This window comes from Botrytis sinoallii (assembly GCF_014898435.1).
Source record: "Botrytis sinoallii strain Bc 23 chromosome Unknown BSIN_003, whole genome shotgun sequence".
Lineage (NCBI taxonomy): Eukaryota > Fungi > Ascomycota > Leotiomycetes > Helotiales > Sclerotiniaceae > Botrytis > Botrytis sinoallii.
In genome coordinates this window covers 797066-821179 of record NW_024066030.1, presented here as the reverse complement: position 1 = coordinate 821179, position 24114 = coordinate 797066, and the positions used below count along the sequence as shown (strand labels likewise).

General features: G+C 42.7%; 5 protein-coding genes across 5 annotated transcripts; 1 reads left to right on the top strand and 4 right to left on the bottom strand.

The window, feature by feature from the left end:
• Positions 1–405: 405 nt before the first annotated feature.
• EAF02_002005 (uncharacterized protein) lies at positions 406–4864 on the top strand (the record flags this gene model as incomplete). The annotated part of the gene is made up of 3 exons (XM_038898053.1): positions 406–896; positions 1000–3217; positions 3266–4864. 3 exons carry the CDS (start codon positions 406–408, stop codon positions 4862–4864), a joined length of 4308 nt encoding a protein of 1435 aa, XP_038761745.1.
• Positions 4865–6396: 1532 nt separating this feature from the next.
• EAF02_002004 (uncharacterized protein) lies at positions 6397–7819 on the bottom strand (the record flags this gene model as incomplete). Its single annotated transcript, XM_038898052.1, has 6 exons — positions 6397–6448; positions 6496–6746; positions 6846–7093; positions 7142–7311; positions 7370–7466; positions 7522–7819. 6 exons carry the CDS (start codon positions 7817–7819, stop codon positions 6397–6399), a joined length of 1116 nt encoding a protein of 371 aa, XP_038761744.1.
• A 6023-nt stretch (positions 7820–13842) lies between these two features.
• Positions 13843–16947, bottom strand: EAF02_002003 (uncharacterized protein; the record flags this gene model as incomplete). The annotated part of the gene is made up of 4 exons (XM_038898051.1): positions 13843–14279; positions 14332–14787; positions 14846–16682; positions 16765–16947. The coding sequence occupies 4 exons, from the start codon at positions 16945–16947 to the stop codon at positions 13843–13845; spliced, it is 2913 nt and encodes a 970-aa protein (XP_038761743.1).
• Positions 16948–20084: 3137 nt separating this feature from the next.
• EAF02_002002 (uncharacterized protein) lies at positions 20085–22349 on the bottom strand (the record flags this gene model as incomplete). The annotated part of the gene is made up of 4 exons (XM_038898050.1): positions 20085–21382; positions 21449–21667; positions 21741–22069; positions 22150–22349. The coding sequence occupies 4 exons, from the start codon at positions 22347–22349 to the stop codon at positions 20085–20087; spliced, it is 2046 nt and encodes a 681-aa protein (XP_038761742.1).
• A 1039-nt stretch (positions 22350–23388) lies between these two features.
• On the bottom strand, positions 23389–24029 carry EAF02_002001 (uncharacterized protein; the record flags this gene model as incomplete). The annotated part of the gene is made up of 3 exons (XM_038898049.1): positions 23389–23615; positions 23668–23949; positions 24003–24029. 3 exons carry the CDS (start codon positions 24027–24029, stop codon positions 23511–23513), a joined length of 414 nt encoding a protein of 137 aa, XP_038761741.1. The 3' UTR covers positions 23389–23510.
• Positions 24030–24114: the final 85 nt, after the last annotated feature.

The window sequence follows — 24114 nt, the reverse complement described above, 5'->3', positions numbered from 1 at the left end:
AGGGGTGGCCAGAAAGTGGGCCGAGTATCGAGTTATACCTGATTCAATAATGATTATCCTATCAGCTGCTGAAACACGTTTTTATCTTATCTCGGATGATGCTCACTTTCCACTCATCATTCAGCTGTGCAAAAACTTGATTAATTTCAATATTCTCAAGAAGCGAAATGCTGTGAAGGCACTGTTCAGTGGTTCATCTACAGCCGCTTTGTAGTGGTTTTTGGAGCCGAATACCACCCACACCAAAGCACTTCGCTTGAAGTGGGGGAATTGATCCCCGCCTCACATATCATCTCCGCTTCCAGCCGCCATAAGAAGAGCTTCTAACTGGTCTTGTATTTGTTTTCATCTTTTCCTATAACCTACGATCCAACATCATCATCGCATTGTTCTTGGACAGCCATCATGGAGCCCAAAACGGGACTCCATACAGTCACTGCCGAATCTCAAACAGTAGATCGAGAGCTTCAAAAGTTGTGGGATGAGGCTCAGAGCGAATTCCATAAAAATACAAACAGAAAACTAGCATCAATCCCTCCGAGAAAGATCGAGGATGTTTTGGCACAGCTTAAGGAAAAATTCCAGCCCGAGGATGGTGTACAACCCAGTCCCAAGCATAAGATCAAAGATGCTATTGGGAAGATTCTAGAATGCATCCAATTCCTTGGCGGTCTAGCCGCAGAAGCCGCATCCACTGTCTTTGCTCCTGCAAAGTTATGCTTCAATGCTATTTCTTTCCTGATTGAGATTCCTCAGAAGGTCGCTGAGGTGTATGAAGGCCTGGGAAACTTGTTCGAAGAGATTACACACGCTATGGCTCTTTTGAATGTTTACAAGGACTATAAGAAACTTGATCGGGAACTCAAAGTGGAATTCACAAGCTCATGGTTTCAATAGTGAGAATTTGCAGTCTAGCTATAACATGTTAGTTGACTCCTGAAAAGGATGCCTCTACAATATCCGTTAGTTTCCTCAAGACTGAAGCTGACACACACTTAGCATCGATGGTGGCAAACTTGTCAAAGTTAAGACTGTATTGAAGGTCACTTTCTTGAAAGATGACTCGGGTGTGAAGGATGAACTGAGAAACTTCAAAGAATTAATTACGAAGCAAAACGAGCTCACGGGGGTGATCACTTTGAAAACAGTCCTCGATAATTCTGCAGGTATTGATAAAGTGCTTAAAAGACAGGATTCAATTTCCGAAAAGCAAAGTCACATTGCAGACGGAGTCACGTACGTGAAGGATGACATCAAGGCCCAAAAGGATGAGAAGATCATATCAGATCGTGTGGAGAAAATTTCAAGACTCTTGTCGATACCCCAAGGATTGGTCAAGTCAAATGTAGCCAATGAGGAACTCAAAGAAATCAGAAAACAATTTCCAGAAGACGGCTTCAAGTGGCTATCCAGAGTGAATGACTACGACGAATGGCTCAGGCTATCATCAGACTCCGCTCCCAGGTCGCCTTTCCGGCTATTGTTCGTGTCTGGGGCATTCAAGACCGGGAAGTCCTGCCTCGTGGCATCAATAGAAGAGGACCTGAGAAACAAAAAAATAGCAAACTTGGCCATTGCATACCACGCTTTCACAGGGGTGGACAGTAAGAGCACCAAGACTGCAAGCAAAGATGATGTGGTCCATGCTTTGAAATCAATGGCCCTGCAATTGGCAACTCAGAACAAGGCATACGCAGCCGCACTGTCGCAACTTAAGAAAAAGATCTTCCGGATTTCAGATACACAAGAGTGCTCTGCGGTACAACAATGGTGGGATAAGTTGCGATTCGCTAAAGATCCTGAGAACCAAGAGCCTTTGAATATTTTTCTCCTGCTAGATGGACTGGATCAGCTGTCGGAGGATAATGCTGATAATTTCTTGGAGGTATTGAGGAAAAGTAGTACTTCGTTGGCAAAGGAAAATCGACTTCAACTTCGCATCTTGGTTACTGGAATTATTGATTCCAACAATCGAAATTTGCACATTCGTATCACCGACCATACCATGGATGATATCAAATCATTTATCGAACAAGAGTTGAAAAGACTCCATTCTCTTCAAGGACAGGATGTAGAAATGAAGCGACTTCGTCAATCTATTCGTGAGAAACTCCCGAAAGTTGCTGATGGATCATTCTCGATTATCACTCAAAAATTAGCCAGGATTGTGGAAGCTGTTAAATCCGACGCATATTCAGATGATATTGAAGCAATTCTGGATCAGGATCCATCCGAAGATCCGGATAAAATGGCACAAAAGATCATTACCGATCTCAACACCTCTCTCAGTGCTCGCGATATTAGGCAGTTGAATGAGATTCTCGACTGGGCTCTTTTTGGCTACAGATATTTCAGCATTGACCAAATCAGAGCGGCACTTTGGCTAAATTCAGGCAAATTGCCCGTGCAACCTTTGGAGAGAAAGCTGAAGGAAAAGTTTGTCAACGTCTTCACTGATCTGGAACATAACACTGTCAGTGTTTATGAGCCAATTGTGCGTTTGTTTACAGACTCGGATTCGAGGCTCACGTCTATGGGGAAAATATCTGCATATGACATCGAAACTGGTAGGATAAGTATGACACTATCTGTACATAGGGCCGACCTATATTCAGTTCAGCGATTTTTTTGGGATCTCACAGAGAAGATTGGAATTGGGAAATTTGATTTCTCCCCTAATAATTCCGGCAACGAAAGCAAAATTGATATTAATTCCACCCCGGTCCAAGCCAATTTCCACATAACTGAAAAACTCCTAAAGCTCTTGAATGATGAGCCTAATGAAATCACCGAACCTCTTGTTGAGTATGCCCTAGAGTGGCTTCCTCGCCACATTAGAGAAGTGAAGGAAGCATTGTTGTCTGATGAAGGGGAAATAGAGGGACCTACGATTCGAGTCATTGCGAAAAGACTCGTGGATCTCCTTAGCGATGTTGAAGCAATCGAGAGATTCTGGAATACCACAGAAAGCATACATGAATCCTGGTGGGATTCTGACAACGTGAAAAGTATCCGAGATTTTATCAAGGATGAGAGAACGGTCGCTCAGCTTGAGCCGAGGGAAAGGCGCTGGGTGAAACAGCATACAAGAGCGAAGGAAAATGTAGATTTCTATAGGCCTATCACGCTCATGGTGGCCAAGAAATGGCTGCGGGATCCAAGCCGTACCTGTAGCCCTTACCACGCATATAAATGGGTAGACAGTTTTCTCGATATAGTCAGTTCATGCTCCCTTTTCTCTTCTGTCTCATGCTGATAAGAGCAGGAAACACTGAGTGACGGCGCCATTAGAGATACAAAAACTGACGACTCAAGGTCGGATTCTACGACAAAAGTGGACTTGAACACTGAAGAAGATCCAGAATGCAAAAAGATTCTAAGCAGAGCGACATGGGCCCGGAAATTACTGCACATGACCGAAGACTCATTGTGGTACGAGCGTATCGGCCAAACGTTCTTTCAAGCCAATAAATTCACAACGGCGATTGAGTATTTCGACAAAGCTAAAAGCTTTCCATCCTGCCACTGGACGGTGCATGAATTTCAGGCATTGTCATATGCCGAGTTGAATGAGCTATCTGATGAATCTTGGATGGAGTGTGCCTCCTCTGAGATGGAATTGGCTGTCAAAGCACTGAAATCGATGCAAATGGAAAATAATCCGCCAGGGGAGACCCTGAGCCTTAGCGAGGCACTAGTTCGAACCTTGACAAAATTCGCGTTGTGGCAGAAAAATGTGGGAAAGATCGATGGAGCAATTGCCCTCTACAAGGAAATTCTCGAATTCAATCCTCAGGAGCACAGAATTCGTTCAGACCTTATTAAGATTCTTTGCAATGAAGAAAAAGATGACGAGGCAAGCAGCGTGATATTTGAATTCAAAAACTGGGTTTGGGACTCTCAACAACAGCCTGATATAAGAATATTCTCCGAATTCCTTCTTGATATAGCTAAGAACTTGGGCGATAGTGACACAATATACAGTCAAAATCCTCTAGATTTTGTCATCAATCTAGCACGTTCTAACACGGTATGGAGCGAACTTGTACTTGAAGCACTCGTCAGGGCGGCAACTAGCGCAGAAAACGAATTAGATCGTGCAGTCTTGCTCGTTTACCAGGGTCTCTTGATTGCCGGAAACGAAGAAACGAACGTAGAACAACTTCAACGCTCACTCATGCTTTGGAATGATTGCAGACGCATCCTAAATCTTTCATCCGATCAATCTTCAACTCTTTTTAAATGGCATGTCACTACTGGGAGGTATCAAATCATGGCGCATTGCCAACTTGCTATCAAAACTAGACAAAACAATCCCCATTTACTTAACGAACAACAATTAATCTATAAACTAGAAGCAGAAAGAGACGATTCTCCCATTGATTTTACTTGGGAATGGAAAGTGTTGTTGGGAGTCTTCATAAAGCCGCTTCTTGCATCATACTACTCACAGTTCAAGGACTTCGCCAAGGCACGAAACATATTCAGAAACAATATGGTCACTGCGATAGCTATATTAGAAGATGATGATCCAGATAATGACGACATCGGGTATAAAAGTCTGGCATGGACCCTTAGTTATACCGGAGATGATCAAAATGCGCTCAGTGTTTGGTCTTTAATGTGTCCAATAGATCCTATGATACGGAATAACGACGGTGGGGACGATCAAGAGGACTATTCTATTAAAAGCATCAAAAGTGATCCAATAGACCTGTCATGTGAAGGTGTATGCGGGAAAACGTGGACATACGCAGATGACTTCTATGTATGCAGATCATGCTATAAGATAGCATTTTGTAGCAATTGTTTGGAAAAGCTAAGAAAACCGCTTGGCCAGATGGACTTGTCGTCCGGAGCATAGTTGGTTACATGTTCCGCCATGGAAAGATGAAAATGCGGCCGGTAAAGGAATGATTAGGGTAATGGATGAGTCAGGTAGTCCAAAGGAGGTGAAAATTAGTGATTGGATCAAGGACTTGAAAAAGATCTGGGAGATTGAGTAAGAACAGATCAATTATTTGATCTCTTTCAAGAGGTGGGAACTATTGAAGTTCTTAGAAATTCCAATTCTTCCTTTGTGCGAGATCTTTGAGCGGCAGAATTGACAGTTGGGCACTCGGAAACCAACCAGGATAACAGGGAGGGTGGAGGGGGAGGGGGCTCATAAATTTTCTTACCTATTTCTCTATGACAGGCTGATCATCTTTTTCATTATGCATTAAATATAAAAATTGCTTGGGCTAAAAAATTGCGACTTTCTCTTTCTTTTCTCCGTTACTCTTAGTTTTGGACCGCTACCCTGATTATTTTGAATGAACACCATAAGAACCGCCAGACATCCTTACAAATCTTTTTTCATGTAAATAATTATCCGCGTCGTGAGCGACCGGTCACTCCCAGACTATATTGAACAATGGCCTGTTGCACTCACTGGCCTTGTTCCCAACAGTTTAATAATAGGGGTTTAGCCCCCACTTCTCACACTACAATTAATCGGGCTACATCAAATCTAGGATAGATCTAATCTCGTAAGGCTCGATTTTCTTTTCTTCTACGTTAGACCTGTTAGGTCTAATATCTTGTTTACCGAACGCAACATGAGGCTCAATATGCACTAGCTCAAATAAATGCATTTAACCGAACGCAATATCGAATCTAATATATTAGTATGAACATTGATTCAACTTCTCCTTATGCAGTAACCAATAGTACCTAGGTAGCCTTTGAAGTACTATCAATCAATATATTTGAAAAAATTAACACCACTGTATATACACATCTTTATTATTTATTTAGATACAAGAATATAATGGCCATGGACAAATCATTATTCTAGGGCTCTGGGATTTCAAGTTAGCATCGGTGATGGCCTGACAACTATGCCTGTCATATCCCCATGCTAGGACAACTCGGTGACTGTATTTAGATCATACAAGGGTGAAATTAAGCACTAGGTAAAGTATTCCCTGATTCCGACCGGGTAACATATTGATATGTCAGCAAATTACGGTACGTCGGTAGTGTTGGTTTCCTGGGAGACGAAATTCGAGCCGGAAGGTTGATGAACCACCCGGATGATCCCCACCAGTAAGCCGGCTCACTCACAGCCGAGCCTCATTCGTACGACTTCACTAATTTCTCGGAAGCACTTCATTCTTGGAAATATTTTTCTACGTACACAATTATCAAACTGCACACTACTATGACTTCAAAATATTAACGCAAAAACGAGCGACTGATTCGCATCTAGACCCCTTCGTCACCGGCATGAGCCTGCGAGCTGATTGAATACATGAATGAAGAAATAAAGTAAGACCATCGAAACTGCTTTCTCATCTCTCCTCCTATGTACATCAGGGCTCCAGTTCGAAATCTTTCTGTATCTCAAAAACCCTAATTCTCACGTCCAAGGTTCCCCAAGAACTGGACTAGAAAGGCACAATATCTATTGAGATTAGCAGAATGAACAATACTCGGTCAACCAACACTTACGCAACTGTCGCTACAAATGCTTCAAACTGGCTGGCCGGCGTTCCAAGAGTCACAACGATATATACCAGAATAGTGAAGACTAATACCACCAACACCACGAGCCCACGAGAAAGCTCAAGCAAGAATAAAAGACATATGGGAGCAATGAGCATGCTGGTTAGGACAATGAGCGACAGAATCTGGGCCAAGCCCAACTGCAATTCTTCATCGTAATATGATGTTTGTTCATCGCCTTTTGTCTTGAGAAATTGCTGAGAAGTATCAGCGTTTCATTTTCTTCACTCGCATTTGCGACTACGAAGCAATGTAATAGCACACTCGCAAATAATCGGGAGGAAAGAAGATCTCACCTTTAGAGGCGACCCAGGATACTTGAAAAGATGGCTGCCAAGCACTTCTTTGAAAGGGTTGTCTCTCTCTCTGTTGTTTAAAGAGATGAAGTCATTATGATGATACATGAATTCCTCTGCCTCGTTGCCATTGAGACGACTAACGCCGAGGGGCCTGATATTCAATATCCAATGGAAAACCGAATCATAACATCGTTTTAGGGGGCGGTGGAGGGCATTGATTTTGGCATATGCCAGCAATACCTCATCTGTTTGGATTGTCACTAGTGCTCGGTGATCCGTGAATCGGGACTAACCATATTGCTTTTGTTTGGTTTCTAATAGAGACATGAGTGTATCTTTGGTCCATGTACGATACTGGCTCTCATTATCGTCAGATACAATTTCTTCCCTCTCTTGTTCATGTAAGTGCCCCTTCAATCTATAGAACGCCGGTGTGTTCAATGCTGCAAGGTCCTTATTGTCCCTTTTCCGAAGTTCTCGTGCAATATCTGTAAGCTCAATCTCTTTATAAATCAAAATACGAATGTGGTTTTCGTGGAATGCACGGAAGATCGCGAAGTCTTTGTGGGTTCCTTGAAAACGAGCAAGCTTCGGAATACCAGTTTTCGAAATCCTCCCCTATTCATTGTTAGCTCACATAGTTTAATGTGGCATCTATCATCTCGATGCTTACAGATATAGTCTTTCTTCAAATTCTCCATTAACTCATCGTGGCTAGGCGTATCCTTGCTTTTCCTTAATTTCTCTTGGGTCAAGGTTCTCTCCGTGTCAGCTGAGGATGTTGTGCTCTCTCTTACAGCACCACCATACTGATCAGTATTTCGACGACGAATACCCTCGGACTGAAGAGATTGCGAGCTTTTCACAGCCTCGCGCTCAATATCGTCGGCAGAATCATCACGTTGTTGAAAAATACGCACCGCTGCATTTGCGCGAGGGGCTTCCGCGGTAGCTTCAAGGTCGGGCTCCATGACGAGATTTAAATACTCGATATATACGAAACGAAATTGAAGACATCGTGAAAATTTCACTTCTTCGAATAGGTAGGCAACTTTGCGGCCCAATGCTCAAGGCTGTAGACCCAGTGCTCTGGTTCATGTCAGCAAAATGCAACACCAGCACACCATCATGACTCGTTGGCGAACAAATGAGAGGGGTTCATTCTTTAGCAATCTGAAGATAACCTCAAATCGTCGCAAGCCTGATTCAATGTTATCTTTATGCGAGCCGATAAGTTAATTCTTTGTTGGAGAATTTTTGAGGGGTGAGGGAGATAACTACAAATTTTTCCATTGTGAAGTTTGAGGGTAGACAAATCTACGGGATTGGGGAATGGGAAATGAAACTTTTACTTATTTATCCAATGAAATATTGTGTCCAATCAGAACGAATTCTGAAAACTCGTGATCGCGATGTTTCATTGGGCCAACTTGACGACTTCTTAGAGAGACGGGATGTCCCATTCTACAAATATAACGTCCGGTTGCTCAATTATGTAAATATATAGCTAGATAAACTGAAATTTATAATTCGAACTTAACAATAGAAAAGTGCCAACTTTTCCTTCTAAATAAAGTGTAAATCCAAAGAAATCCCATCGTCCTCTCCAAGGACGCACAAATTACTGGAAGTATCAAAAATAATCATTTCATCCACTAACTGTCTCTATGAAGTATACATCATCCCAAATATGATGCCCAAGGCACTGGAGTATAGAATAAACTAGTTTCATGTCTGAAATATCTTCCACGAAACCCCGACCATCATGTGCGAATGCCCAATTTGAGATCTTCGAACGAGATGTTTTCGACATAAAATCGAAGTAGAACCATTCTAGCCTGAGTATCTCTGTATTTCCCTTTCGTATAAGAAACCAACGTAAAGGAGTTATTTCCAGTAAAGTCATGTATTGTCTCCTTGAAATTATTGTTCAATCACTCCTTCTGTTCGAGTCACCTCTTGCCAGACCATTAGACCAAGTAGCTTGCTCGTTCGAATGGACTTTCGCGTCTGGGAAGACGCCGATCCAACATTTCTCCGTGGGCGTGGTTTTGAAAACGATCATATTTGCCTTTGGTTGTTGATCAGAAAACTGGAGCAGTGTTAGAAGGCTAACCATCAAATTGTAAAGTAATGACAGTAATACTGGTTTTGGAGGGCCGGATGGCTGAACATCTGGGTAGTTCACCCATTTGTCGTTGAATACTTTGCTTGGGGACATTGTGTTGGGCTTCGCTAGGCTGTCGGTATATGAGAGTATAAATTGATTGACGAATTGAATGCTGATTTCTCTTCCGGAGTCTGTGTGGTATTGAATGTTCTTGGATTTTGCGGATGCGATTCTGTTGAAGTTTGGGGAATGAGAAAACAAGTCCAGGACGACATGACTTAATATACTGTCACAAAGCTCCCAGTGATCTTTCAATCAAATTCAGGCCATCACTCAATCTCAGCTTTGTGCTTGTGAAAGCGATCATGTTCGTTTTTGGCACGCCGGTTAGCTGCAAAGACCAGGTTGAGCTGCAGAAGCAGATGCAGATATTAAAAGGAGAAGACAAGATTGTGAAGTTATGGAAGCTCACGATGCAGCAAAGAATATAATAAGTTTTGTGGCCAAAATCAGCAAATGAGATCTTCCATAGGGAAGAAATACTGACTGTAGTGGGCCCCGTTGAAGGATCCAGGAAATTAGTAACGTATTTCTGTGTAACAAAACCACATTTTTCCTCGATAAAAGCCAAATTAGAGGATGGTGAGGCTGCAAGCAATCAATGTACGCTTTGATTATCTATCCATACTACTGCAGTCGGGTTCCTAAGGGCGCTACCACGTATGTCCTATGAGCTATCTAGAAGGGCCTTCTCCAAGCAAATCCCGCATAACATCGTTGCCAAGAGACTGGGTAGCTTCTCCTCCCTCAGAATCCTCGCCCATGGAAGAACATAATGTTGATCACGTATAATTCTTCAAAGGCAACACAATGGTTATAGATAAACGAATTGTGACAGGATTTATGAAGGAAAGAACGTACCAGCTAATTGGTTTCCCGCACGGCACGGCACATATACGTATCATGGATGATTTACCAGGGTTCAACTACAAAACGTAGATGATGGACTGGTCATGATCATATGGGTGATTCCAAAATGCAAGTGTTTCGATTTTTTATAGTTCTGGTGGTTTCAAATTGCAATATCACTCTTCCTAGGGGGCTCTTTTGTGGCGTAGTATCTAATAAACTTATTCCAAGGCTAGTATCAATACAACAGTATCTGTGCACTTGCTACGCCCTGCTTTAATGGTAGGCGTATTCGATGGACCGGGGATACTGACCTACTTTGGCGAAGCTAACGTAAAATGAAGCCCTCCACACTCATTATGGTGCGGTTATAACATTTTCCAGTGTTCACTGATCTACTGTGGCCTAGCTGTACATCATTCTTCAGTTAATAAATTCATTGACAATTCTATGTATCAAGAATATTGAAGGAGACAGAGAATTCAGTGAAGAGGAAATTAAACAACATCGCCACGCAGACTCATACAGCTACCAGTCCGGGATGGGAGTACATAACTGTGAAGAATTAGCGTAATTTAAAGCTCTCTGCGTCCAGCTAGAACCAAGACGCATCTTTCCTGGGTGAGAAGTTCTAGAATCTATGGAGAGCTCAAAGCTTGTATGAGCCTCTGGCCTACTATGTAATTTATTTAGTGGATAACCTTATCAACGGCAATATGACTCTTCCGTCCTTGGTATTCGATCCTTCGGGTATAACTGGTGACAACTCAGTCGACGGTCTCAACAAAGATAGTTGACCTGTGGAAAAGAATAATCAGGCAGGGTAGTGACAATATCTTTGCCTGTGTCATATATGATGTCAGGGGTAAAAGAGATGACGAAAAATCAAACTGACACTTAGAATTGAGACTGATAAATCTCAGCCTGCATGGTATTCGTATCGAGTCGACGTATCGGTTGAGGAGTGGATTTCCTTCAATTTTCCTCAAATATTAATACAACAAAGCTCCTTCCAATGACTCATAAAGCACGCCTCTGCAATCTTCAAGTTCCGACTTCAGGATGGAATATGCTTCGGGTTTGGTTTCTTTACGCGTGATAGATTACCGAGATTGATTTGAAACATTCAACAAGTGTTGGAATACAGCCTTGCAAAGAACCACTGGCCAAAATTCATGCAAAGTTGCTTGATATCATGAAATCTTGGGAAACTATACGTTGATACTACAATTCTCGACGTGTAAATGGAATTCACTAAGTTCACGAATCTTCCGAATCCGCATTTCGTAATCAATCATGATCAATAGTAGAAACTTTAATCCTCGAGATTAGCTCGGAACCGAACTCATCACATGACGAGCATGTTACTGTGAATTTTCCCCGTGTCGCGTTACAACAGTGTTATCAATGATAACTGTTGTATTCCACACATACCTAGTAGTGTGCAAGGGTAGAGAGCCAGGTGCACCGACAGTCCCGCACCGCGCTTCATGGCAGACAATCGTTTCAACATCTCCATAGTACACTCCAAGCAGATGATTCTTTTCCAGATAAACTTTCAAGCAGCTACTAAGCTACAAATCTTCAAATCTTCAATTCAGACTAGACACTTCAAAACTTCTTGGGATGACATATCTTCCTTATGAGATGATACTCACACTACGCCCAACTTGGGTCATAGAAATGTATGAGTTCCGAGCTGAGAAACGAAGAAAGGTGCGTTAGATATGCTGCTGGTCTATATATGTAGAGCCAGTCGTCATGTAATTTCAAGACCTGTAGCATCGGGACGAATTGAATCTTGCCGGTTGGAAAGAGCCATGCCGGGTCTATAAGTGGAAGCGGAATGAGTGTTTCGGTATTTGTAGGTCCCTCGGCATTTTCGACACGACACGCATTCACAAAGGTGTTGGTTTTGCTATATATCCAGGCTGGCATGTGCTATCTTGGCGGTTAAATAAGTTGTTCCGGTTGCATCAAGTCACACAATCTCGCCCTAGACTCTCTGTGCATGCTCTCTGCCACAGGACTTTACATATTTCCAGAATCATGAACTTTGCCAGGCACGAATGCCATGTATTTTTGTTAATGACGCAAAGATGGGAACGGGTCTATATGAGTTCATATATGTGGCGTATTGTCGAATGTGAGAAATATGACTACATCTCCGGGTGATACAAATTTGAAAATCGTTGTTAACACAATCTTTGAAAAGATATGTCGAAATCAAAGATGTCATCCAGATAGAAAAAAGGGATTAGCAAAACGTAGCACCTGAGAGTATTCCAAGATATCGAAAAATGGTTTTGCGACGGAAAATAGATTACCCCTCGATTAAGACCCACACCGACTCGGGTGAATGGTTGCGCTCACAAATCAAACACCCTTAACAGATATAGCTTTCCAAATCCTCTGCTATATACCCATTAATGATACTTTTCATGTGCTTTTAGTATCGGCCACAGAACAGTCTCTTCAATCGATATATCGATGTGTGAGAAATTCAAAAGCTCTCTGATGGGAAGGCAAATGCTTCATTATGCGGCCCAAGCTCATACTCTTCTTAACGAAACTGGATTCAGATAGCTGCAAACCATTGCGTTCTTCATAAGAGCCAAAACACATTTCGATTCTCCTTTCGAACGAGTATATTGTGCTCTCCCGTCCTTCCAACTTCAACACTCATCCCTCGATACTTTAGCTAGAACCACGAGATCACCAGAGTGATTCTTCCGAGAAAAATACACAAGTGCAACTCCAAGTCAACGACATCACAAAAAGCTTTCTTCTGAGAAACATCACGAGTTATAGTGTCTATCCGACAGCTTCTAGGAGCCAGAGAGTCCTCAATTCCGAATCAATCATATTGAATGCACTGTGAAACAATCAACACAAAGAAAAGAGCAATCTATGAATGATTTCGTGCGTGCCGCATGCTCCAAGCCAAATCTCAAGAATGGGATCGAAACATCCAGGTTCAAAGGAGAGCTTGCAAATGAAACAAGACCTGATGAGCTTTGCGTACCTACGTACACCATCTCGCACGATGCGGATTACAGATCGAAATTACTACAACTCAGAGAACCATTCCCAATAATCCAAATATATACCTACTCCCTAGAAATACAAAATACAACTTCATGTCCCTCCCCCCTTTTCTCCCCTCTAGTATTATACTTATACTCTCTACCTTCCCCAATAAAAACTGCCAGTCTTTTACACAGTCATTCTTATCACTACCATTCCATCTCCAAACCCAAAACCACAACCACAACCACAACCACAACCACACACCCAAGCATTCAACACACGCGCCAGATAACGAACGTATATCCGGGAGAAATTTCCACGTCATACTTACCAGGTAAATATCATCCACGTTTTCACTCAGCAACTAAAAGACCAAAATTGCGATTCCAAGGAACGTACCTAGGTAGGTATGTATCTCAAACATACAATCAACAAGCAATTTTCATATATGGTTTTCTTCTACTATATTTAATTAACTTTACTCCATTCTATTCCTCTCCTCTCCTCTTCCAATTTCTCCATTATTCCATCTCCCAACCTTCTCAACTACAATATCCCCACATCATTCCTCAAGATCTCTCGCATTTTTCGCCTACGAATAGTCTCCTCCCCTCCCTCGTATACATTACCACATCATCAACGCACACCATTATACCATCACACATACAATCGATTCACTCCCAGGAAAAAAAACAAGAGAAAAGACTCATAAAGCCAACCCATATCTTTCAATCCATGAATTACTATTAACTAATTGGCTCTTGCCTCAAGGCGGGTATCACTTAACATAACGCTTCAATAAGACCTAACAACGCTTTCGTGAAAACAATATAACCATCCATCCACCTCCTTCTCTTTGCATCCCTCCACATCGCATATCCACAACACACATTCTCTCCCTGTTCCAAATCTACAGATTCACCCTCTTCCTTCAGTTCACCACACCTAAACTCTAATCACGACCCCCCATCCTATTGCCCCGGCCTCTCTAATCGCACAAGCTAAACATCCTCTCCCCTTCCTACTGATCAACGCATTCCATCCCCTTTCTGCACATAAAGCTCTTACCAACATTTCCGCATCACTGCCAAATTCTTTTGTCCCTCCCCCACTCCCAATTTCCACTTCCAAGTCTAAATCCACGTCCACTTCATCAGGAGGCGAAGGGGGTAATATGGTACTCGCACAATCTATCACCAAAACTTTTGGGATATTACTTGTAGTAGTATGAGTACTAGCCTGTATAGTTGCTGAATAAGCTCCTTCGACTGGTGATCTCGGTGGTGAGATGAGTAGAGAGGAAAGAGATTTCGATGCTGGGGATGTGAGTATGTGTTGGAGAGGTATGATTGCGTATGTGAAAGCTTTGTGGAGGGGGTGGCCTATGCTTCGTTAGTATTTCTGTGCAAGAATAGGGAGATATATAACACATACCCATTTTCGGATTAGGAATTTGATCGCTTTCATCACCATTTTGTTGGAATAATGGACTTGTAGGGGACTTCAAGACTTCGATACTATGAGATTTTACACATGGATGAGCGGTAACGAAATGAACATCATGAGTCAGAGCAACATTGATTTCCTTCTTGTCATCTCCATCAAGACTTAATAGAAATTTTATCATTGCAGAATATGTTTTGATACTTGTCGCTGTTGTTATTTCTGTCTGTGGGGTTGGCTCTTCTTCAGTAGGCGTTGTCTCATCTGAATCAACGGCGAAAAGATCTAGTGACTCAAAAGTTATCGATGGAGGATTCAATATCGGAGAATCGTAAACTGCTACAAAATCGCCCGGAAGTATTGATGAAGAATCTGCTCCACCAATAACACTTCCACCCTTTTCAATGATAGCTTTTTGAAGTATTCTAGGGGTGTCTGTGGTAGCATCTATCGCTTCATCGTCAGCTCATCGGTTGATTGAATACATGGGAAAATAAAGACTTGCCTTCTAGTGATGCTGTATCAACATCTATATTAACCCAAGCCTCGCCAGAGATCCCTCTAGGTTTAACATCCGATGATATCCATCCCATACATTCAGACGAGTTTTTACCAGCAGCCAAAACTCGACCAATTATACAAGCTGTGCTCCAAAAGCTTCTTTGGCCGAATACAAACCCACCATACAAGTTGGCCTCATCTCCCAATTTCTCGACTGCAGCATCATCATTTTCTAATAATGTTGAGATTAGAAAATGACTTAGACCTTCACCAGGGAGCATCAGGCCACTGATGTAAGAATTTGACAACCATCCAGCAGAATTTGTCAGAGCAGACATTCTCTGTGTCGATCTTGATAAGCCTCGTCGTGGAACAGGCCGTTGGCTCATGAAATAGGAAGTTTTTTGTGTTGAAACCGACATCGGTGTTCCAGTAGATGGAGTATTTTGAGTACTATCGGAGATGTATATATCATTGGACGAGACCTTTGCGTTTAATTTATCCAAATGAGGCCATTTCAACTTCTGTGCGAAGTGTAATAGTCCGGCCAATTGTCGAGTCTCATTCCTCCCACGAAATGTATATGTTTGGACACTTTCGGGTGGTGCACTATTCTCGACAGAGGCTGATGCTCCAGTCAACGATGCCAACCACCCAGAAGCTTTCCTTTCTGGAATGATTTCGGAGACACTTTGTTCAATGCGGATGTTTTCGAGCCAGGATCGAGCTAGGATAAGTGACCACTTAACGCTGGGGGTCATACTTTTTTCGAGCTTTTTAACATCAGCAGGTTTAGCGGGCTCTAGACCATTATTGATGTTCTGAGACACTGTATCAAGTCGCACCAACAACTCACACGAAAGTAGTATTTGCAACAACAGCCAATACTTCTGATCCTCAGATTCATTCGTGAATTCACTATTGCTAGAGATGCCATCTCCTAGATCACTTTCGAGTTGCTGGCCCCATAGTATCTGTCCAAGACGAATTCTCCACTCAACAAAGCTAAAATCGACCCAAATATTAGGTTCAGCTAAGACCTTCACAAGCACCTCGATTTGGACCTGTAGACTATAAGGATCATCTGTATCGGTAACTCTAGAAGGTGGAAACAGAATCTGTGTGAATAGCTCGGAATACAACTCGACAGTAGAGCGGCTGTGCATTTGATCCTCGTGGTAAGAAACACCAATATCCATGAGATGTTCGTAAACAGCGGACTCATCGAGAGGTCTTATTCCATCCTTGCCATTTGCGAATCCCCTTCGCCTATAGAAAAGTGAATAGAGCCCAGAGTCAGGCTGTATTTCCTCAGATTCTTTCAGCGCATCGGCTACACCTAACTCCAAAGCCGCTTGGTACCCCACAGTTCCCTTTTCAATACCCTGCATACTGAGCATGTTCGGTCGTTCGCGACATCGTGGCATGAAATAGGCACGGCGTTTCCCAGTAACCTTGGCACCTTCTAGACTTATTGGAGCTTCTCTCGTAATATGCGGCCACGCTGTGATACAACCCCATGCTTCGTCTTGTATTTGCACATGATCGGACAGATCTCGTATCTGCAAACTTAAATCCCAAGGGAAAGCTATCCTAGGATACGGTGCGCCTGTATGATGGCCTTCGGAACGTGCGTAGAACTGAGGAGCTCCAGAAAATAGTTCGTGAAGCTCTTGATCCGTAAGAGGTGAGATTATTCTATCTAGTTTCTTGTAAGGCCTAGAAGATATCGCTTCCGAAGACGCAGACTCCTTGATTGAAGGTGGTGGCGGCGGAAGAGGTTTATTGTGATTCGACATGGGACTTGAAGGGTTGGTTGTGGGAGTTTGTATGGGGATTGTCTGGTGACGACGAGTAATATCAGCGTCATTCCAAAAGTATTACAAAAACAATCACCGGTGATTCAATAGAAAAGTAAGTTACCACGGACTGCTCCTTCCCCGGCTTGTCTTTGGAAGAGAAGCTAGAGATTTTGAAAAGGTTCCGAAAGAAGTTGCGCTTCGATTTTCTTTGTAACTTCTCTGGAGTCACGCTCAAACTCAAGCTCATGCGATTCTCATTTTGACTTTCACTTCTATGCTTCAGAAGAGAAGATATTGAAGGCATCTTGGAAGTGCAAAGAAAAGCTATTGCGTAGTAATTTATTAATGGTCATCAGATCGATCAGCATGCAGGAAACGCGATTAGGTATAGCAGAAAATAAATGGAAGGAGCAATAGAAATGGATATAAATGAGGAGCCAGTTATGTTGACAACCTGGTATGCGGGAAGCTGCATAAGAAGAACGTTGAAGTAAGAATAAGGTGACCAAACAAGTGCAATGAAAGTACTTGTACGAGCAAAATGGCATATACAAGAGGTATTAATATTCGGAAAGATTTCCGAATCCCACAGTCCTGCAATGAGAGTTGCAGATTTGTTGTGGTGGTGCAGCATATAAGTATGTGAGTACCTAGTAGGTAAAGTAATGTAAGGTAAGCAGCTATCAATGAATCAATCAATCAATCATCAATCATCAATCATATCCCTCTCTTTATCTGGTTCCAAGGCAGTGGATGATAAAATGCGTGGTTAAGCAACTTCAAGCAAGGATTCACGGCTCTGTATATGCAGTCGGTGACAGCTGCATAATAATACGACATATACCCAGTGCGATACGGTCCGCCGTGACTATAGATTGCACTGATATGGATGTATTAATCTCTCTCGTCGGTGAAGGGGGTGACTGATGAATAAGTAAATGAGTGAATTGAACGAACGAATGAATGAATGACTGAGGGACTGACTTGAGTGACGTGTAGGAAAAGAAAAGAAAAGAAAGGGTCGTGAGAAAGAAGGAAGGTGGGGTTGAGGTATGGGAATGCTTACCTTGAACATCCATCCGAGCCATCCCATCCATACCTTCCTTGAATTTTCATACTGGGTAGACTAGGTAGGGAGGTAGGGAACGGGTAGGGACTGACAAGGGCAATCATGAGTGAACACTGGTAAGTTTATACTTACTAATTTGATAGTTACCATGGATCTTTGCATCTTTATTTATCTTCCCTGCTTTTCCAATGAACGACGAGGACAACACCTCTCTTGTTGGTCTCGGCCATTATTCCAGAAATGTTTTAGATATCTTGGACCTTTGAGAATAGTCGTACGGTCTTCATTTCCGATGAGCTTATTCGATTATTTCTCGCGTTTGTTGTTTGTCATTGTTTATACTCCAGGTTGTCGGAAAATACAATTTTGATGCTTCATTTGATTGGAAGGGAGGCCTTACGAGCATGTAATTGCAAGGTTCCAAGGTTACTCCGTATCTTTCGTGTGTGTGGCGTGTGGAAGTACCGTAGCCTCAATCAAGACATTTTTGATAGCCATGACATGACCATCATCAACTTCCAATCTCGCGTTTTCGTTTCACTTCTTCCCATCCGCGGACTTCCTTCTCTTCTCTTCCCTTCTATGTTTTTGTTGAGTAATGTGCAGCTGACTTTGATTTCTAGCAGTCGTCTGCAGAAGCCCACTAGCTGCACCATCAACCAACCTCCTTTTAATTGACGGAGCAGTCCTTCAAGATTCCCGTTGGCTGGTACCCATAGTTCGGGACAAAGCTGACGTTATTCCGCAGAATTCATATTCATCCCGTCAGACTAAAGTCGGATCTGATGGCAATGTCTGATGATTCAATATAAATTCAATGTAGAAGCCCTGAAGGTTTCAGGAGTTGTGAGTATGCAGTTCGTGAGTGGCTCAGTAGCTCAGGGTGCATCCATTGTTTTGGAGCTATGATCAATTTCCGCCTTTTGCATGTATTCTGGCAAATCCTCGGTGCCATTTTGATATTGCTAAAAACAACAACATGTACTACGATACTTTCTAGAAGTTAGGGAATACTTGTGCGCAGTGTCAAAATCTCGGATTCGTATGAGCTTATGAGGTGGTACATTGTTTACCTCAGTTACTTCATCCATTGCAAAGGATTCAAAGGGGCTGTGTTACCCAGGACTCGCAGAGTCGTGGAAATCCCGCGCTACGTACAAATGACCCAACTAAATGTTCCAAGACACGTACGTCTGCAAATAGAACCGCTCTTCCAGCGGGGGAGTGGAGAGTACAGTTACAAGTCCCATTAGATTGAAACGTTCCCATGGAGCTGTCTTGAAGACTGACCGACGTGCAACTTGGCGGTGTCAAGTTGTCTCTTACTCCAGGGTGTTGTCTTGATTAGCATCTCTGATTGGACGCTTTTGACATTACTTTTTTATGTTCAATCGACATCTGTCAAGTATATACTGATGAATATAACTATCTTTGGATCTAGTTGAATATCGACATTCAGCAAGTGCTAGCCTTGATGGGTACTCACGGTTTGATCACTTCATCCCATAGTTACGACCCACACTCCATGATTGGATCTCATTAAAAGATATATGCCTATATGAATATTAAGTAACAATGTCAGATATCAAATGCCAATGATAAAGAGTAATAATGAAATCATCGCCGTTGGAGATTCTCGAGGACAACCATTTTCATGGATGAAGCAACACTACCGAAACAGTTGGGAGTGAACTTAGCTGCTAAAACAGCATCTTTATCATTCTCGATCATAGAATGAACATTCACTAGTACTTTATATATATCTTAGGAGTCTTTCTAAATTTGGGTTTAAGGTTGAGCATTTAATAATATCATACCATTTCTCCTTCCAAAGTGGTTGCAGAAATACCTAGCTCTCCAGCTATTACTGTTATATTCCATGTCTTTGATGGAGGATTAAGTTTCATGGATTTCTAACAGTACTTATTTTATTCTCTTTAGTTTTAGACGAGTAGTCGAGAAGAATGCCTTGGAGATATAGATATCTTTCTAGTAGTTACTACTATCCTATTTCTACTCGACGAATGGTAGAGAATAGTATCCTGGAGTTATACATTGGATCAAGACTAATAATATCTTCGCATGGCAATTTCTCAATATTCGGGATTCAACCAGTCATTTATTGATACTCTTTTGACCTATCAGACGACACTCTTGTAGTACCTGGGCTGAAGTTTAACGTTAATACAAGTTCTATTTACTGCAAAAATGGAAGTTGCGAATGCTCAGGAACAGATTGTGTAGTATTCAATTGGAGTAGTTCGAGACCTTATCCTACACATTTTCCAATTCATAATAACAAAAATCATGCATCTATTGTTCAAGATCCAGGTATCAACCATCCTCATCCACGCATCTTCTCTCCTCTACTCCTATCTTTTCCACTCACCCTTCATCCCCTTTGCCACCCTCGCAATCTCAATCCTTCCATCCCAAACTGGATAAACAACCACCGCCAAAATGGCAAAGAAATGCCACACAATCGCCATCACAATCCATCCGCTGAAGAAACTCTTCGTAAAAATCCAATCGCGGTAGAGTGGTATCGGCCACAACACAATCGTAACCAATACATTAACCACAAAAAATACACTAGCAATTTTCAGCCACTTGTTAATATGTTTTATAATTTCGTCTCCGAACGGGTGGACCACATCATCAAGGGGAAGTTGGGAGTTTGGTATTATGGAAGAAGGAGAGGGAGGACCGGCCTCATCTCCGCTGGTAGTGTAGGATTCTTTCTTCGACTCATCTCCCGCATGAGCGACTTGGTTAACAGCTTCATTACTGGGGAGTGTAGATGTCAATGAGCCGTTTGCTTGGCTTTTATCCTCAATGAGTCCAATTCTCAAGAATTCGCGCCAATCAAATTTGCTTGGCCAAATCAACGAAATCACAACCGAGTATATACCCGGTGAGAAAAACGAAACGATAGCTCCATACAACCCTGGGATCTGTACCTGCGTCGTTTGGATATTCAAGGCACCAGACCAATACCAGGAGAGACTGAGCCAAGTAGCTACACCCGACATCAAACCCAAAATCGGTGCTAGTATAGCTGCTAGCTTTGTTTGTCGTGACCAGAGAAGTGTGAAGATCATGGGAAGGATGCCCGGACAAGCGATAATGGGACGGAAATATGTTGACCAATTATTTGTCGCTCCTGCATATTCGAGCATGATAGCGAAGCCAGCCATAAAACAACCATGGAATACGACACCCCAATGACTGACTTTGAGGGTTTTGCGATCTGAAGCTGCGGGGTTGATATAGGTGCGGAAGAAATCGAGAGAGATAATACTGCTAACTGCGATCATGGATGAAGAAACTGTACTTGTGATGGCCATGAATACAAGCACAAGTAGACCTGTGGTTGCGCCTTTACCTAATAAAGAACGAAGGACGTATGGCATTACCATTCCGGAATTTACTTGGGTGATGGTTAGAGTGTTGGGATAGTCGAACCATATGGGAGTTTTTTCGATTGCGCGGGCGCTAAGACCAATAATGGTTCCTGTGCACCATGGGATTGCGATGATGACGATTGAGACGAGATCGTATGCTGGAACTGTCGAGTGGACTTCGGATGCAAAGGATTTTTGCCAGAATGCGGTGTCCATGAGGACAAGGGCAAGATTGCCGAATTTCAGGACAAGACCAAATAAGACGGCTTTGGGGGTGATTAGAGTAGAATTCTAAATGAGAGGGGCGTCGCAAGTCTATAGAGTCAACTTACCGCTCTTGGACTTCATCGTTAGAAGTGATCCTTCATAGTTGCCGGGGATATAGTCATCTGTAGCTTTGACTTTCTCATAGAGTCCTGACACACCCCCAATATGCTCATTGCTCAGAACCGCAAGCGAGAAGTAGATCAAGAGTATCAGAGCAACAGTAGTATGTAAAAAGTCTGTCAGGAACGTCGCTTTCAATCCTCCCACAGCCGTATAAATGACGACTGCAAAGCAAAAGGATCAGCCTCGATCTTTCGCATTCCCATTACCCTCATGAACTTCATCGACATTACTCACCACCAGCCGGAATCAACACACATGCCGCAACAACATGCATCCCCGTCATGCCCGTAACCAACTGCGCACCCGCCAGGATCATACTCCCACAGCCAAAAATATTATTAATAAGATTCAGCACAACAAAAAGCCAGTGCGCATAATTTCCATATCTCATCCGAATAAACTCAAGCGAGGTATGCGCATACGGAACCCTCAATTTCGCTACAATACCCAGCACAGCCATAAGTGCGATTTGGAAGGAGAGACCGCTGGCCCACCAGATGGGGAGGGCGATTCCCCATTTATACGTGTAGGCTGCTGAGAAAACACTCTCGTTGATCCACATCCTAGATGTAGGGTTTGGTTAGTATTGGATTTTCTTGGGGTCGGATCGGAATGGGAGTGAGGTATGGATGTATGGAATTACCAGCTTGAGAATACGGCGGATGCAGTGAGTCCGGTGCCGACGGAGCGATTTGCTACCATGAACATTTCGGATTGATCGCTGTCTTCTGAGAGATATCTTTTTTGGATGCGAACGGCTGCGAGGATGATGAGACAGAAGAGGATGGATAATCCGACGATGATGCCATAGCCGTCGGCTTGGGTAAGAAGTTGTACGGCCATGTTGAAAGTTGAAATTACTTAGCAGTCACCTGTAAAGTGTGGGATAGGCTTGGATGTATAGTATATATAAGTACCATTGTCGAATATATGCGGGCCAGATCTAGTCTCCGCAAGCATGGGTGATGTGAAAATTGACGCACATGTTATCATCAATCGCAATGGCCACCATCACTTACCGTGCAAATTTAGATAAATGAATACCGTGATATACAGCTCACTCTTGAGCGATTATTGGTTGATGATGTTTGTTATTCGTCGTGATACACAAACTGGGTGGGATCGACCAATTGCGTTCATGCAGCTAGTGAGCACGCAAGATATACCAAAGCACCATCATCACCCCGGGATAAGATATTGTGCATTAATCCGCACGACTTCATGTCCAATATCGGAACATTCTTAATGGTTGGGTTAATACCGGTAAAGATAAGCTTCTCGAAGACGACCTCGCAAAATCGATGCTGGATGATTGATCTCCGACTAGAAAGGAAGTACTTTCCTTCCAGAAACAACTGGTTATCAGTTTTGGCTGCGGTCTCCAGCGCTCAATCTTCGATGGGAATAAACCCAAATTTAACAGATGAGAATCCGAGAACGGCAGAATAGAAAGTCTTAGAACATAAAGAAAAGCTGCTTCGTATAATCGTGAAGCAGTCTGATTTTAAGGACAAGCATTTTATTTTCAAGTCAAGATGAAGCATTATATTGAAAATTCTTGAGATCTCTAACAACTGTCGCCAGTCTCCAAGTTCAAATCAAACAACGAGTTTTGTATGATACCATGTAGACTGCTTGATGCTTAAGTTGAAAACTATACATAACCGAGATCTAATGTGAGAACTTGCAGCCTCAAGAAGTTTTATATATCCATGTGAAATATCACAAGATCGCTCCTGACTTCAAGGGGTGCATCTTGAATCGGTCACTCTGTATTTCTCCAGTCATTCAGTCCTTCGACAATGGTTCGGGTGTCATTCTGAAATCCACATCGACGTCCAGGGGTACGCACTGAATAGACCACACATTGGAAACGAACAAATTTGCATGATTTATGTCATTAAGATATCCTCTCATATAAACTATAACGCCGTGAAATGCTCCTTGGGTATTGAACGCCGTTCCATCGACATGGGTAAACTAAATTTTTCCTGCGCTTCTTCCTTACGCTGGGGGTGTCTCATGCACAACAACGAGTATGTATTTTGGATCCGGGACAATCACAAGCTCATGTTTCTTCGTTCGTAGACGCAGGAGTTTAACCTCATCCTAATATTATGTCAGGTTGGCATTCCCGCATCACAGTCCGATTTCGACAAACCTCAACATCTAGTCCCTGCACAAGTCCCCCGGCTGATTTCACAAAACTCCATACCATAGAAGCTAATTCTTCGATACCTTGGCTCTCCGTGTTGGCTGCTGTGCTCGAATCTTCAGTCGCAACACTAGTACTGTTTGATCTAGAGGCTGAACGGAAGGCTGAAAACGATCCCGAGTTCTGAATGATGGTACCACTAGAAGTTTCAAGCACCAGTGTCGCCTCTACCCCGGGTTTCTTAGAGAGTCGTGCAAGAGTCTCTGCCAAAGCTTCTGCGCCGCTGCCCTTCAGTTACTGTTAGTAAATGCTTGCGAAAAATAGAGTTCAATATAACGTACAGTAAGCTGATCGGTCATTTGGGGCATATCTGTTAATGTAGTGCAATCAGTGAGTTGTGAAAACAAATGGGTGCTGTAAACAATTAATGATACCCATGTGCAGGGGTAACAT